This window comes from Numenius arquata, chromosome 9, assembly GCF_964106895.1.
Source record: "Numenius arquata chromosome 9, bNumArq3.hap1.1, whole genome shotgun sequence".
NCBI classification, from domain to species: domain Eukaryota; kingdom Metazoa; phylum Chordata; class Aves; order Charadriiformes; family Scolopacidae; genus Numenius; species Numenius arquata.
Window position 1 is genome coordinate 44,366,210 of NC_133584.1, and position 16,862 is coordinate 44,383,071.

Consider the following 16,862-nt stretch of genomic DNA (forward strand, 5'->3'; position numbering starts at 1 on the left):
TTAATTGCATATCAAAGACTCAAACTTCACAAACACTTCTTTGAACTCTCCATGTAATTTGTTTGGGGGGAAAAAAACATGTTTTGCTTGAACATCTGCCTAAACCTAGTGTAACAAGCATAAAAGTAATTTGTTGCAGTTCTGGAGGTCTTGGGAAGTTCACAGATAATGACTTTGATATAAGCAGTTCCTGCAAGTGCCAATGGAAAAACAAAGTGTTAGGATTGAGTATACTGCATAAGTTACCCTAGATGTTTAGGGGAGTGTGGGTTGTTTTTTTTTTTTTTATTTAGATTGTTTTGCTTTTTTCCCCCATGTGTGTAACTATGTAACTTGTAAATTAGCTTTCCTCTTTGTGGGAATACATGTGTTATATGTGAGATTTTCTTTCTGGTTAGTCATTTGACAAGTCTCCATCTGGGCCCTGAAGCCCAGGGTAAAGATGCTCTGCATGGTCCTATCCTATTGTTGTCTTGAGGATGATATATAGGTATTATAGCCTCTTCTTATAGCTCATTTTGTGTGTTTACTTCCCGTAGTTGGTTGTTGCTGCAACAAATTTGTGCTCTTGGCATATAGCGAGTGTTGGGAGAAAAATGCAGGCTAAGAAACTCTGAGGATACCTAGAATATTAACCGTTCTTTCTAAAATTAACTTAGCAAACTGATCAATCTGTCATGCTCTTGGGAACAAAAATACCTAGCTCTGCTTGAGTTGCAATATCATCAGGCTGGAAAAAGGGCATAATAGATGCTTGGGTCATGAAAGAGACTGTGTGAGTCTTGCCTGGGTAGCTGGAGTTGTGGGGCTTAGGGAATGTATTTGAAGTGATGGGCAATCAATATTGGTGAAAGCAAGCTTGTAACTAGTGGTGGAAATGGCAGGAATTGGGAATGAGATTTTTGCATATGTAACATCGGACAAAAGTCTGTGACCTAAGGATATTTCCTGTGTGCTCGCATGTTTTATCGGTGTATTACGTGCTGCTGTGGTTTTTTTTTTTTTCCTTTTGCTTGTTACATGCATGCTCCCATCAGGCAGGGGATGTATAGCTTCTGGAAGCACTGATACTGTCAAATTAGCCATCGCTGTTTCTATCAGTTTTTTTTCCAAATAGCTAATAAGCTGCAGCTGACAATGATGTTTTCAGTAGCAAAAATGAGAAACTGAGTATCAATATAAGGAAGTGATGGAGTATCTTTACTTTGTGCTGTTTTTCAGACTGCTCTGCAATGACTACAGCAAGATATAGGCCTACCTGGGACTTGGTACTTGACCCATTAGTGTCCTGCAAGCTCTGCCTTGGTGAATATCCTGTGGAGCAGATGACAACAATAGCACAATGCCAATGCATCTTCTGTACCCTGGTGAGTTCGCTTTTTTTATTGGGTGTGAAAAACAATGCGCAATTTTAACTGCAGAAATCATGTGGGTTTCTGCTGAGTGGGTTTTACCCTGAAGTATTGAAGCTGCGGTGGAAATAAATACTGCTGCATACTTGACACAAATGCTAGCAAGTAAACTTTTCTGTTTTCCTGTTAAAAAAAAAAAAGTATTTTTACTCAGCACTTACGTATACTGATGTATACAGTTAGCTTCTTAGCAAGGTTATTCACATTTTCCCTTTTATCTATCAGTGGCTTGAATTTGGGTTTTTTTGGTTTGGTTGTTCTTCAGGTTGTGGGATTATTTTTTTTTAAACTCTATCCCCAAGTCTTTCTGGAACAGAGACATTCACACACTTGTAACTCAAAGTATTTAGCTATCACAGATTCTAATTTCACTGTACCATAATTACAATCACATAACAGGTTTTCAGTACCTTATTCCACAAATGGGTGCCTGGAATAACAAGAATCTTGTCACTTAAGCACAAAATGTTTGGTGAACATAAGTGCAGTATGTAGCAAAGATACATACTACAGCGCCACAAAGATGATCATAGGGCTGGAGCACCTCTCTTATGAAGACAGGCTGAGAGAGTTGGGGTTGTTCAGCCTGGAAAAGAGAAGGCTCCTGGTGGACCTTATTGCAGCCTTCCAGTACCTAAAGGGGGACTCTTTATCAGGGAGTGGAGTGATAAGATGAGGGGTAACAGTTTTAAACTGCAAAAGTGTAGATTTAGATTAGATATGAAGAAGAAATTCTTTACTGTGAGGGTGGTGAGGCACTGGAACAGGTTGCCCAGGGAAGTTGTGGATGTCCCATCCCTGGAGGTGTTCAAGGCCAGGCTGGATGGGGTTTTGAGCAACCTGCTCTAGTGGGAGGTGTCCCTGCCCAGGGCAGGGGGGTTGGAACCAGATGAGCTTTAAGGTCCCTTCCAACTCTAACCATTTTGTGATTCTATAATTGTCACAGTAAATGGGTATTGCTAGTTTATGAATAGAGAAAGAAAAATAGTAGTAGTAGCTTTCCATACCTAATGATGTATTGGAATGAACATGTTAAATCCTTTAATTTTACAATGGGTGTGGGTACACCAAAAGCTTGTAACTATAGCTCAGCAGCAGAAAAGTTAGAGTAAAATCAGTAAGAATATAATTTCTGGGATACATGATGCTCAAGGACTTTAACCCATGTCATAAACTCCTGAGAAATTATAGGTTCAGACATGGGATTGGGTTAATTTTAAAGTCTTTTTCAACAAAGTTATTTTTGGGCGTTTTCTTCTTTAATGTTGAAGAGTAAGGGTTTTTTTTTTTTAAAGTAGTCTTTTCTACATTTTATTTTTCTTCATGGAAATATTACCAATTTTTTAAATAGTAGAATTTTTTCTGATGATTATTGAGAAGATATAGGGAGTTGCCAACAGTACTTACAGCTCCTTTTTGTTGCTTACTGAAACAGCAAAAAAACCAATGTAAACAGCTCAGTTTCTATGTGTAATGCTCTAGAGACTTGAAGTTGTTGCAACCAACTTTAACATTGATGTTCTGTGGAAAAAGAGAAAGTGAGTACACAGGCAGGTAAACACAGGCAGTGTTGCAAACACTGTGCCTGTCCAATTGAAAAATAAGTATTGCTTCGTTACGCAGTTTGAAAAGAGTGTTTGCTCAAGCATGCAAAAGTATATAAAATAATAGGCTTCATGAAAAACAGAATAATAGGCTTCGTGAAAACTGTTCTCTACTGCACAATGGATAGTTCTAGTGTTTACTGCTGAGTTTTTTGTGTCTCTCCCTGTTGCCTGGATGCAGGGAATATTTTAATTAAATGTTTTTCAGTAACACTTAAGTGGCAGCAGAAAGGCTGGCTTGTCAGATACGTCTCTTCTTCTCCACCTTGTTTCTTCAGGGAAGAAACCTTGTCAGTGTTGGGACCATTTCTGTTTAACATCTTTATCGATGATCTTGATAATGACATAGAGTGCATCATCTGTAAGGTCACAGATGACACCAAGTTAAGCAGGAGCGTTGATCTGCATGTGGACAGGGAGGCTCTACAGAGAGACCTAGATAGGTTGGATCGATGGACCAACATTAATGGTATGAACTTCAACAAGACCAAGTGCCAGGTCCTGCACTTGGGCCACAACAACCCCATGTGTCGGTACAGACTTGGGGAAGTGTGGCTGGAAAGCCGCCTGGTGGAAAAGGACTTGGGGGTTCTGATTGACAAGTGGCTGAATATGAGCCAGCAGTGTGCCCAGGTGGCCAAGAAAGCCAACGGCATCCTAGCTTGTATTAGAAATAGTGTGACCAGCAGAAGTAGGGAGGTGATTGTGCCCCTGTACTCAGCACTGGTGAGGCCACACCTGGAGTATTGTGTCCAATTCTGGGCACCTCAATACAAGAGAGATATCGAGCTGCTGGAGCGGGTACAGAGGAAGGCAATGAAGCTGGTGAAGGGCCTGGAGCATAAGTCGTATGAAGAACAATTGAGGGAGCTGGGACTGTTTAGTCTGAGGAAGAGGAGACTGAGGGGAGACCTCATCACTCTCTATAACTACTTGAAAGGACATTGTAGAGAGGTTGGTGCTGGTCTCTTCTCACAAGCAAACAGCGATAGAACAAGAGGGAATGGCTTCAAGTTGCAACAGGGTAGGTTTAGACTAGACATTAGGAACAAATTCTTCACAGTAAGAGTGATCAGACACTGGAACAGGCTGCCCAGGGAGGTCGTTGAGTCACCATCCCTGAATGGATGGTTTAAGAGTCGTTTAGATGTGGTGTTGGGGGATATGGTGTAGGGAAAAACTTTTGTAGAGTAGGGAAGATGGTTGGACTAAATGATCCCAAGGGTCTTTTCCAACCTGAATGATTCTATGATGCAGACGTTTGCTGCCATCACTGATCTTCCATTTCTTCTTGGTAGAATATGGTTACTGACTTCTACTGCTGTTTCAAAAGGTATAACCTGTTATAGATACTAAAGATGTAATCTTTGCCAGTAACCTGTTCTTAAGACCTGGCATAGATACTGTGGTGACATGGGAGTCTTGTGTCTAACTCTATTCAGCTGGAATCCTCAGTCCGTTTTCACCACTTGTATTTGATTGTCTTGAATAGTTCATACAACTTAGTCCTTTTAAGGTACACTGGTTTGCTTGTCTGCCATTTGAATGAGCTTCACTATGGTGACATTTGAGTGCCCTGAAAAGATTACTCAAAAGTTTTCCTGTGAAATAATAGGAAAATAATATTACCCTTGTTTTAACTGGTGGCAGTGGGGGAAGAAATAAGAATCAATCACAATAGTTGCAAGGGGCTGTCACGGATTTTTTAGCTATTGTCCAAGAATTTAGCATGACTGAAACCCAAGGCCTCCATCTTTAGCTTGTGGACAGCTTGCAGGTTAATAAATTTGCCTAAGAAAATACTCCCATAATAAGTCAAGCAAGACTGTTGAGCCCGTTAAGGAAGAGTGTGACAACTGTGCACTGATTCCTCCACTGGTGTTCCTCCAGCAATGATTTCCAGAAACTTGGTGTTTCTGGAAATCATCATTGCAGTCCTCAATATGAACTGTCTTTTGTTAACAGCCAAATTTAAGTTATTGAAAAACAACAGAAAAAAAAAATCCTTTTGACTCAAGACTTTGGATGGAGTCTACATACAGTAGATTCAGTACACGATAAATGGAAATACACTTGGAGAAATATTTCACCATCTCTGTAGACGGACCAGTATAATTTTGTTCTGGCTTCTTGCTTTTATGCAAAAGATTTGGGGTAACTGATGGCCTCTGCGGTGATATGAGGGAAAAAAAAAAAGGATGTCCGAAGTGTGAAAACTATTTTTGCTGCAGCTCTTGGTCCTAGCTGTAGCCTTTCTCTCTAAATCCCAGCAAGCTGAGACAGGGTGAGGATGTGTTACAAAGAGATCTTTCAAGTGCAAGTAGCTACTGGTATGTAGGCAGAATTTAGATCAACCTGCAGATTTCTCGATCCTATAGTATTTCTGTCTGCAAGTCCCCACTCCTTTACAACTAGAAGTGCTGTGGTAAAGATCTCATGAAGGATTGTCTCTTCCTGATGCTTATACAATAACATAACATTGCTATTCAGAAAGATAGAATGGGGACACTGTTTCCTCTTGCTCTCTGGCAGAGCTGGGCATGGATTGAATAGAGCAGCCTGCCACTCCTCTGCTGATAAGGCATAGACACTACAATTTCCCGTCGTATTATTTTGCCAGTTGTGGCTCTTAGTACAATACTCCATTATGGTTTTTATCGTTATGATCGTTAATGCGCACACAATGCTGTGAGTTCTCTTAAGTTTTGTATATCTCATCCATTAGGAATGTATCCGTTGTTGGATTGCTCAAGGTACCAGAGGAACAAAAGCCTAGAGAGTAGAAAGGAAAACAAGCTATCTGCTGATGGCTTTTTGTTTGGCTGTTTTTCCGAGTATTGTCAAGGGGCAAACTAATATCTCTTTCCTTTTGGAGTCATGTCAGCAACAGGACCAGTCTTAAGTGTGCTCTTCAGATTTTTGAACCAAAGTGCTTAAATGTCTTGCTTTTTATTAAATAACTTTTTTTGTACTTAAATAGCACACAGTAGATAGCTAGCAGCCTTAAATTTCAAGATAGTAACTTAGCAGTTGCTTAGCGCAGGAGAAGTAGTTGATTTTTGCATGTTTTCTTCAGAAAGCTTTCCTTATGACACCCCCTTACAGAGGAAAATGGAGAGTAAAAGAAACAGAGCATCACTTCTTTAGGTTTTGTTTAATTTTTTTTTGTATTAGTTACTGCACCAAAACTTCTGTTATTACTTAGCCTTTTTTTTTTTGGGGGGGGGGGGGGGGGGAAGGGGAGATGGGGGCAATTTTAGTCTAATTCCACCATTTTGTAATCTATGATGAAATTCTCATGTATCTTAAAGGACAGGATGCTCCCTTGATGTGTTACCAATTGCATATGTACTAAAGTTACAACAGATTTTGTTCTAGTAGATGCTCTTGCGTGGAAGTCCATCGGTTACTGAAATGCGTTGTGATATAGAGTTACATGTATATGTGTATACATATATAATTTTTAGTTATGGAGTTGGACTAGATGATCTCTAGAGGTCCCTTCCAACTCTGACAATTCCGTGATTTCTGTGATACATATAGATGTGCCAAATAGCATCTTGCAAGTACAGTGATTGAGTAAGAGTACACTCTTACTCAAGGCATGCTAAGCACTTCTTGGCTTCACATTAGATTGTCAGTTCCCTTCAGGACGTTATGCAGTGTTTATTGTTCCGGTACCAGAGGATTCGTTCCTTACCTTTCTCAAATTTAAAGATAAAATCAGTCAAGTAGGCAGTCCAGAGAAGCAAATATCGAGAAGAAATATGAAGCCTGGGAGAGAACTTGTCTTTGATGGAGAAAATTACTTTGATTACTCATCTGCAATCCACCTTGTTACTGATGAGGTCCTACAATCAAAAAGAAAATAACTAAACTAATGTTAAGACCTATCTTCTGCTGATTGTGATTTCTTGTTGGCCAACTGTGGACATATAGATCAGTTTTGTGGTGTTTGCAACGAATACTGCTATGCCAATTTTATATATGTTCAGTAGATCCTTGTACTTTGATTCTTACCTGTAGGCTCTACCTTAAGCCCTTGAGACAGCTGGTTAATATTCCCTGCACCTTTAGGTGTCCCCCTGAGTTTCGTAGAACTGTGATTTAAGTCTCTATCTAAGCGTACTCTATCTCTAGTAGTATGACAGTGTGATAGTGACAGACTTTTCTGCTGTCAGTAAGCCCTCTTTAACGAGGATTACTTCGTTTGCCTAATCATGAGTGTTCATACATGCCTGCTTAATTCTAGTCATTCCCCTAATTGAGCTTCTTCATAGGCTGAAGACCTGAAAGGAAGGGAGAACCCTATGATCAGCAAGGCAGATATTATTAGCCTGTCTGTAACTGTCTGTTTTTCTTGTTGTCATGCTTGACTGGAAGCACATTGAGCTTTGCTGGCTTCTGACTTGAAAGACAGGAAAAAGCATGATTTACTTCGTCTTGTCCCTCACTCCATATGAGGCAGCATCAGCTTCTGCTTCCCCTGGGGCAAGGCAGACACCAAGAGCAGCTGAGGATGGGAGCAGGTGGGCTTGGCTGCCGTCCCCATCCCGCATGGTTTGTCCCTGCTTGCCAAGGGGAACCTGCCTCACCAGGGCAGCACTGGGATGAGGCCAGGCTGTCCCCACCTCTACCGAGAGGAGATGTCCTGCTTGCTTTGAAACGGGAGGGAGGGGGTAAATCTAATGCCTTGTGAGGTTTTATAGAGCTCTGGGTAGTTCTTAGCAGCTGGAATGTTTTCCTGTTTCCCACCAGCTGCTGGCAAAGCTTAGAGCTTGCTCTAAGGGAGCTTGTGCTCACTTCCCCCAAACCTTAGCAGAGAACTGATACTAATCTTGACATGTGATGCGTCAGTGGAGGCTTCGTGGTTAGAGGTCACTCTGTTTTCATAGCGATTCACGTGGCTGTCTTGCTTCTGGCTTGTCTCGTAGGTGCTCTGATGACAAAACTCCCTACTTAAATAATAAACTTTCCTATTTACAGAGTAATTAATGTACAGTTGGGAACTGCAGAACCCTGCATGAAAATTAAACTTGATCCAGAGCCTTCAGCTCCCTCCTCTCCTGTGTGATGTTACTAAATGAGATTAACGTTATCTGTCTTCATCTGGGTCTTGGAAAAACTAGTTCATTTTTGTTTGCATAATGTTTTGCATGTGAAAGTGAAAGGTCCTTTGTTTGCTGCAGGTGTATTGTCCTCCCACTCACAAATATTCATTCTGTTCTGAAATAGAATAAACATTTCTCAAACAACCATATAAGGGAAGAGTGAATTTTATTGTTGTTGGTTTTGCCTCCTGAATATTTGAGTTTCATCCTGCATATGTTGGCATTTGAAAACAAATTTCTTTTTGTAAAGTTTACCCTGTTTGTTTCTACCAACTGCAGCCTGGAATAAGTGAGAACAGGCAGCTTATGCAAGCTAATGGACGGGTAAAAATCCAACATGAAAAAGTATTTACACATACATCCTCTCGAAACAGCTATTGTACATGAAGATCTGCATGAACTGCAAGATATTATCCTTGTCTCATTTGGCCATTTTCTGCTGCCTATCCACTGATGTGAAAGATTTCTCTGCAGAAGAATTGTTCATCTTCTATATATTTTACAGTACACAGTCATATATAAATGAGTATATAAACTCCCTCAAAAAAAACCCACCCCAATCCCCCCATTTAAAAAAAAAAAAAAACAGGGACTTTTCATTGCCTTCCCTTTCTCAATTAAGAAATTCAACTGGAAACAGGCACTTGTTTTTCAGGTTCATTTAGTTCCTGTTGCTTGGTCCTGCTTGTGATCTCCACAGCCATTGATTGCTGGGACATGGCAGCACAAGGACTTTTGGACAACACGAATTTTTACATCTTGGGAAAGGATTCTCAGACATGGAAGCTCAGGGTTTGCATTTATCTTCCTCAGCCGAGACACTGTTGGCCATCATCCCCAGGCAAGATGGTGTGACTGGATTTAGGCTGACATAGCTGAAATATTAAAAAAAAAATGGTAGCATATGACAGTTTTATATGGCTACAGGGATTCTTGCTTTTCAGGAATAGGGAAGACTCAGGCTCAAACCTTACTCTGCTATTCTTCCCTCCTCTTCAGAGGAGACCTCAGCTGTAGGCTGCTTATTTTAGGGCAGTTTTTCCTCTTGGGATTGTTCAGCTTTATTTAAATGGAACATCTTTCTACGAAGTGACGTTTTCTTCAGGGAAAAGCTCCTTAGTCCAGAGTGAATTTCCTATTTGAAAAAAAGAGAGAGGAGCTATTATTCCAAGGGTATTAGCCCCTACTGGAGACACAGACGCCCAAATTCATCTGATTTATTTCTAGTGAGAGACATTCACTCACTCTAACGCACACTCTCTCCCCCTGCCCTGGTGAGCGTTGCACGCTGCATCCCTATATACTATTATAATCTGAAGCTGAAAATGAGCATTACATCACATTACCCAAAAGACTTATGGACAATGTGTTTATGAGTATAAATACCTAGTTACCTGAGAGACTATAGAATTAGTTTAATAGAATTAGCACAGAGCAGTGGAATAACCTTGGTATTACACTGTCTTATGGCAAGTAAGGATATCACCTCCTCAGTGTTCATTTATAAATACTCTAAAGAAAAAATACCTGGTACGCATAACACAAAAATATTACAAAACAATGTCAAAAGTAGTTGTTGCAGTAGTTTTTTTAATCTGTGTAGCATGATCACATAAATTTTGAGCTTTGGCTTAGTATACTTTTCATAGAAGCATGGAATCGTTTGGGTGCAAAGGGACCTTAAAGACCATCTAGTTCCAGCCCCACCACCACAGGGAGGGACACCTCCCACTAGACCAGGTTGCACAAAAACTGCCCATAGACCAAACTGTAGATTTGTAGCTGCAGAACACTGCTAAATAAGTGCTTCTCACTCAATAGCCTTTCATAGTTTCCATATTCTTTCCTAGAACATAAAGCCAAAAGGGATCTTTACATTCATCTAGCCTGATGTCATTTGTAACGTGGATCATAAAATACCAACCAGCATTTCCTGACTTCATGTGGTTGAATGCAAGTTTTTATAAATGCATCTGTGTGTATGTATGCATATTTTTAGAAGTTCATCTAATCCTGGTTTGCAGATGGTATGGAATTTGCGAGACTTCAGTGATTTAGTCTACATGTTAATAATCATCTTACTTGGAAACATTTTCTTGTTCAGTTTGAGTTTTCTTCCCAGTGTTATTTTCCATTTCCCCTCTTTGCATTGAAATTTAGGCCCACTAATTTTAGAATCGGGGTTTTTTTTGATTATAAAATGAATATATCTCCCTTGTTGAAAAAGCATGTCGGCCCGCCCTTGTATTCCTGAAGTGCAGCACAAAACTCTTAGTGATTGTCTGCCTGGTTAATATTTGTGCACAATAGTAGCTGCTTTCATCTACTTTAAATGTTCACCTTTAACAAATGCATTGTAAAAAATTAATCTCTTTTCTCTTTTTAGAACTTGGTAAGTGCTATATTTCCTTAATTTATTCTTTTTTCCCCTTTCAATTTTATCAGTAGATGTTTGGTATTTTTAAAATGTTTTACAAATACCAGCATGTGATGATTTTGTGTGTAGTGCACATTGTTTTGGGATGGCTGTGGCTTAGTTCCAGCACTAAAATACATTTAAAGTTTTAAGAAATAAATCAAATGATACGGTGATGATATACTTGGCTGTGCAATCCTGTCATGCTTTTTTGGCCTTTCCAAATCCATTGACTTATTTATAAAATTTCCCATATGACTTGGCACTTGCATTGGCAGCATTAGTGTAGTCAAAAGTCTGCATTTTGACAAAATCCACCTAGCAGCTCTTAAGAAAATAATGCAGGATAATCTTTTTCCATGTCTAACTCTCAAATAAAAGGTGACATTTTGAAAAGCCATTCCTTGTCTTTTGTGATAGTAGCAATAACATGACCTTAAAAGTAAATTTGTTGTAACATTTCAAAATGGTTTGTTTTTTTATTTAAAAAAATGAAGATATTCACAAAAAATATCTTCAAGTGTTTTTAATTATGTACATTTTGTATTGTAAAATTACCTTAGGCACCAAGTGAACATATTTTTTCTGTCAAAGTAGATGATAGATAAATGTTGCCTCACATAGAAACGATGAAAGTCAGATTCTTTCTTATGAATTATGATGGTTTTATTTGGTTTTGGGTGTCGGGAGAAATATGTCAAAGCATCATCATCAGAAATAGGGGTAATTGTTGCTCAGTTGCTCCTGAAATAAAATTGAAAGCCAGATATTTTAATTCTTTGTTGAGATTTTGCTGTTGCCCATCCAGGTTTGTTAGTTAAATACAGCAGAGTAAAATTATGTTTTATGGTTTGGAAATTAAGCAAAAAATAACCATTTTGATTCTCATAGGGTATTGTGATCTTTATAACATTAGACAAAATGGTGTGCAGCTCTAAAGCAGCAGCGCATCAGTGGTGACTGACTATACCTTTCTGTGTGGTCCAGTCCTTGATGTACAAAGGCTAGGAGTCCAACTCATCTTGCAGAGCCTTGAATATTACGCTATGTTTGGCAGCTTTAGAAAGGAAGCCATTCCTTTATTAGCCATCTGTCTCTGAGGCTGAGGCAAAAAAAAAAGTTTTCCTAATTTATATAGGCAGCTGACAGTAAAACCGCAGCTGAGTTGGGCTCCCGGTGGATCTGGCCAAAACTCCTCAAAGAAATAAATGGATCTGGCCAAAACTCCTCAAAGTGGATGTGCTCCTGCCCTTTGTCATGAGGACATCAAACTACAGTAGGATGCTTGGATTACAAGGTGAAAGAACAAGCCATCCAGACACCTGAAAGGACAGCGGTGATGTGCAGAAAGAGGACAGAGCAGGGGTGCAGACGGAGCGTGCATACACAGGGAAAAACACAGGTGTAACGCCCGGGGGAGCTGAGCGGGCTCTTCTGACTGATCTTCGGCTGTTTGGCAGCAATTGGGGCATACGATGCGTCTTGAGCTGCAGTTTATATAACCTTATATAAAGTTTCAAATATAGTTTATATATATGCATTGTATATATCGTTTATATAGTCTCTATCTAACACATATGTTGTGCAGTGCTTTGATTTCCTTTGTCTACAGGAAATTGCGAAAGTTATATTGCAGTTTTCATGGAGTTTCATGCAGTTTTCAGTTATATTTCAGTTTTCAGTTTCTGTCTAACATTCATATATGGTAGTAGATTACAATTTCCTTTTAATTTAAAAATGTATGAAGTTTCAAAATAGATATTAAGTCTAGATCTGTATAGTTAAGGAAGCCAAACAACCTTAGTAGTGTCCTGGAGTGCCATCATATAATAATTGTTCTTTTCCTCCCCTGTGTCACTTGCTATGCCAAGAATATGCATGCTGGACAGAAATCTAAGCTACTACAGTTACCTGTTCCCTTGTTGCATCTGCAGCATAAAGCAGAGTAACTTGCCTAATGATTGTTATAAACTAACGTGTTTTAGTTGTGGATTGGGAAAGGAGTAGGAGCACACACGCGGTTCGTTAGTGTAGCTGGACTAATGACTAAAAGTTTACACACATGGTCGTCTCTTCTTGCTGGCTGGGCAGGTCTTCCTTACTCCAGCTGAAGATTGTCAGGATACAAAAATGAAGTACAAAACTGAATGCAAAGGAAATGTTTCCTCTTACGACCTACTTAATACAGTAAAGCGGGTTTTTTTGTGAAATGCCAAGTCTTACCCTGGCTTCATTATTTCATATTATATACTTAAGCAGAAATGTACAGAATAACCACCATCGGTTTTTGATAGGTTTAGAGTATCTCCAAGTGTGACTGACTTAAATAACATTTAGTCGTTACTGAACTGCAATGAGGTGTTTTTTTAAAGAAAGAAACAAGTGGAATTTAGCAAAAGTATTGCTTCAAATAAAAGTAACTTTCCATTGGCACACATCCATTAAAGGAAGAATAAAGATGCTCTTCAGCATATTGATTTTATAAGCATCATTGTACAACAAGAAGGGTATCTTGTGATGTTATTCCAACCTCAGCCCTTAGCTACCTCATTTCAGTTCCTGTTTTCTCCGAGAAAAACTATGTAATACAGTTCATTTTGAAAGTTGTTTGGGGTGACTTACACTCCCACATTTTTTGTTCATCCTATACAGTACTTTACTGCCTTAGTGGAAAGGCTATGAATCTATTTTCTTCTGTCATGGGATCAACTACAAGCTGCAAAGAAAATCAGCAAGAGTTTGTTATCTTTTTGCAGTTGTTTTGTAATGAATTTTTCATAGTATATAACTGAATACCTGATCCTACCGTGTTGTTTTGCCTGCGTGCTGGTGCATTTCTCGCACTGTAGCCAGTTTAAAATTTTCTGACACGTGTGGCATATCTTGCATCCGCTCTCAAGAGAAGCCATAGCTACCCTGTGCTTCAGATTCTCTTGCAATGACCTTGGGTTACTCCTGCTCCACCCAAGAAATCTCCGGAGTGAGGAAGTCTTGAGTGGACAGAGTGTTTTATCCTCTGCCTAATTTACAGTGATATTTGATGGCCTCAAGACAGCTTCTGTGTTCCCTGAAGGTGTAACGTAAGAAGTGCACTTTAGCTGGGCTGGTTTTGAGGGGGTAGGGGCAAGTGCCACATCAAGGGGATGGGAAGGCCCTGGACACTGCTCGTAGCATGGATGAGCTGTGTCATTCCTTGGAAGATGTGAGGAAAGGGAAACAAATCGAATGGGCTTTGGCAGTGGTCCCAAACAGGTTGAGGAAGAGAATTAACCACATTAATGATTAATGACGGCAAAGATCATTCAGCTTGAAAAGTACTTTCTATAAGTGCTAAGTGCTAGCATTAAAAATGTATGCATTTTCGTTTTAATCCACACTTGGCATCTGCAAATGGAGGGGAAAGGGAAGAGCCAACAGTGTCATTATGGCAACACTCCCTGCAGCTGAAATCGCAGTTTGCCAGGGCACGCAACCTAGGACCTAGTTATTGCAGAGCTCAGCCTGCTGTGATTCTGCTTGTGTTCTCTTGAACTGCTCCACCACCTGCCCTACAGAGCTCAAAGCAAAGTCTTGGAAACCTTCTGCAAGTCAAACGTCTACTAAGTGAACAGTTGTCTTCATTAAATCCCTGTTGATAAAGAGGAAGACGTAGACCATGATCTATCACACGTGGGTTTTTTCATATGTAAAACTTTAAAGATTTCAATTATCGAGTCTCTGATTTTCATTTCCAAAAAATAGACCTGCTGTCTCTGTTGAGTAGAAGGTGCAGGGAAAGGGAACCCTGAAAGAAATGAGTTGTTGTGCTATCAAGGTGTCAGCATGTTGCCACCAGAAAAGCTGTGTACCAGCACAGCAGAAATTATGTGGGCAGGAAGTGAAGTTTTTGCTGCAATCAAGCTGCAAGAGGTAAAATCTAAAATAAAATGTTAATATAAGCGATAGAGCCTCTGAAAAGAGCTGAATAGACCTATCAAGAGGCAGAACAAAAAGAAAAGAGGCTGAACAGCTAGACTCTAAAGTCTGGACCTTAGCAGCTATAAGCCATGTGTAAATGGTTAGGCTGGAAATGTGCTCGTTGATGGTCCTGCTGGATGGCGTGGTTGGAAGGAAGAAGCAGTTTTGTGCTCTGACCTGCAGGTGGGCTTGCTGGCCGTGGTAAGGTCAATGCAGCCCTTTGCCTTCCCAGGCTGACGGTGGGTCAGCGGGCGCGTACCTTTTGCAAGTTCTGTCTGGAAATGGCACTTGAAGTCCCTGTTTTGCCAGTTTGCTGCAGAGTGTGTAATCCTTCTCACCTCCCACCCAGCTGTATGCTGAGCTTGTTTTGTATCTTCATTTCGCTCTGCTGTTGCTCTAGCCTCAGTGTTTATTCACATATCTAACAACAGAGAGTTACGGACCTACTTCTTGTAGTTGTCTCCAGTTTGCCATGGCCAGCTCAGCTCAGAAGCAGGGTGAGAACACCAAGGGTGACCCATCCACTGGGAAGCAGACCCTCGTTTGCTCTTTCTGTGTAGCGTCTGAGTGGCAGAAGTTGCACAGCATCTGCAGGGAGAAGGATATGTCTCTCTCCATCACTCCCCTCACCTCCCCAGCAGACACTATGCGACAGCTAGTGGAAAGTGTGGAGGTGGAGGAGGGTGGTTCCTCTTCAGAGATAACAAGGTTTGTTCTTTATTTGCCCTTAGTCTAAAATATCCAGCTTTCTGTTTTGTTGACGGTCGTGCTGTGCACTACTGTGTTAGATGCTACGTTTTCAGTTATGAGTTGGGTAAAATGCTGTGGTTGCTAGGGAAGAAAAGTATTAGTATTACCAATATTTATTATTCGGTCCCCATGGAAACTGCAGTTCTTCTGGGAGTCCTAATTCTCACATTTTTCCTTCCTATGGAAAAGATGTATCTTTAACATGAGGTTCAGATAGTTATTTTCTAGAAATAGAAGGCAAGATACACCACTCCCTTTTGCTTTCTGGTGTGTTTGACAGATGCCTGTCTACGGGTAGTTACTGCTTACTAAGCTGTGTTGTGGTTTCCAGTCACATAAAGATTTTTAGAGTGTGGTTAATCTAATTTTATCTTGGTGGTTTTTTATTATTCCCCCTTCCTCCCCCCCAGCTCCCTGTTTGATTTGTCCTTTTCCCTGTTGTTATTTTTTAATTTGCTGCATATTTTAAATTAAGGAAGAGTTATTTAATGGGGAAACTAACTTGCTGTTTTCTATTTAAAGGTATAACCACGGCAAAAGCTTTGAGCATGGTCCATGGTTGTAAAAGGGACACAGTAGTATCTGTTTTTTCAATGAAGTTTGAGTTCTTCAGATTTTCAGAGGAAAGCTGTTAAAATACTAAGTGATTTATTCTTGGTGGGATAGTTAATTCAGTCTTTGGCTCTCTTTCAGTGCCTAAAACAGTATGTGGAACTTTTGATCAAAGAAGGTCTAGAAACAGCAATCAGCTGCCCTGATGCTGCCTGCCCAAAGCGAGGCCATCTGCAAGAAAATGAGGTACACTTTTACTGCAAATAGGTTTTTTTCCCTTTTCTTTCTAGGAAGGGAAGTTTAAATAGGTCTTGCTCTGTATGTTTCAGCTGCCACTGTTGCCAACACACATTTTTAATAATTCTGTAAAGGTCAAATATTTTGTCTCCATTTGTTGAAAATGCCTTAGATTATTGCTGTTCCTAATTGGAAATTTGTCTTTTCCTTCCTTCAACAGATTGAGTGCATGGTTGCGTCAGAAATCATGCAAAGGTATAAGAAGCTACAATTTGAAAGAGGTAACTCATGTCGCGCCACCTATTACAAGGCTGTGGGAACAGTGTCACTCCAGAGCGATCCCATAAATGAGAATCTGGCTCTGCACATGTTCATGCAGTAGCATTGTGCATTAATTGTTTGGTCATCACAAAAAAAATCCCAAAAAAATGAAAACCATTTTTCTGTTCTTGCCTGCATGATTCCCAGAATTGCAACATTCTGGGAATAAACTAAGGAAAGAAAATTGCTATGTATTATATTGCTCTATAACTAGGGGATGGAGTGACTTCTATTTTGAGCTTTGCTCTTTGATTGGACTACCAGTACTCTAGGGACTGAGGAGGTAGACTGACCCCTTTTATGAAGCCACCAGTATCTCCTGTGATGGCATCTGTGATGGCGGAATTACTGGGTGGTTCTGTGTGTAATGATAACATGAGCCTTGTTCATTTTTATGAGGATATAAGCTGAGTGGGTGCCTATGGGTATGTGGAACTATGTGGCCATAGGGAACTTACAGTAAGTTTTTGCTGAGGGCAGGACCCAGCCTAGAAACCACTGA

At 40.1% G+C, this 16,862-nt stretch overlaps 1 protein-coding gene across 1 annotated transcript in view; it reads left to right on the forward strand.

The window, feature by feature from the left end:
- The window catches only part of RNF144A (ring finger protein 144A), a 65,695-nt gene that overhangs the window by 39,248 nt on the left and 9,585 nt on the right, over positions 1-16,862 (forward strand). Inside the window, exons 3-5 of the mRNA XM_074153502.1 lie at positions 1,222-1,367; positions 15,944-16,048; positions 16,260-16,320. Coding sequence (XP_074009603.1) covers positions 1,233-1,367; positions 15,944-16,048; positions 16,260-16,320 — 301 coding nt within the window. The 5' untranslated portion in view covers positions 1,222-1,232. The remainder of the gene's footprint in view (positions 1-1,221; positions 1,368-15,943; positions 16,049-16,259; positions 16,321-16,862) is intronic.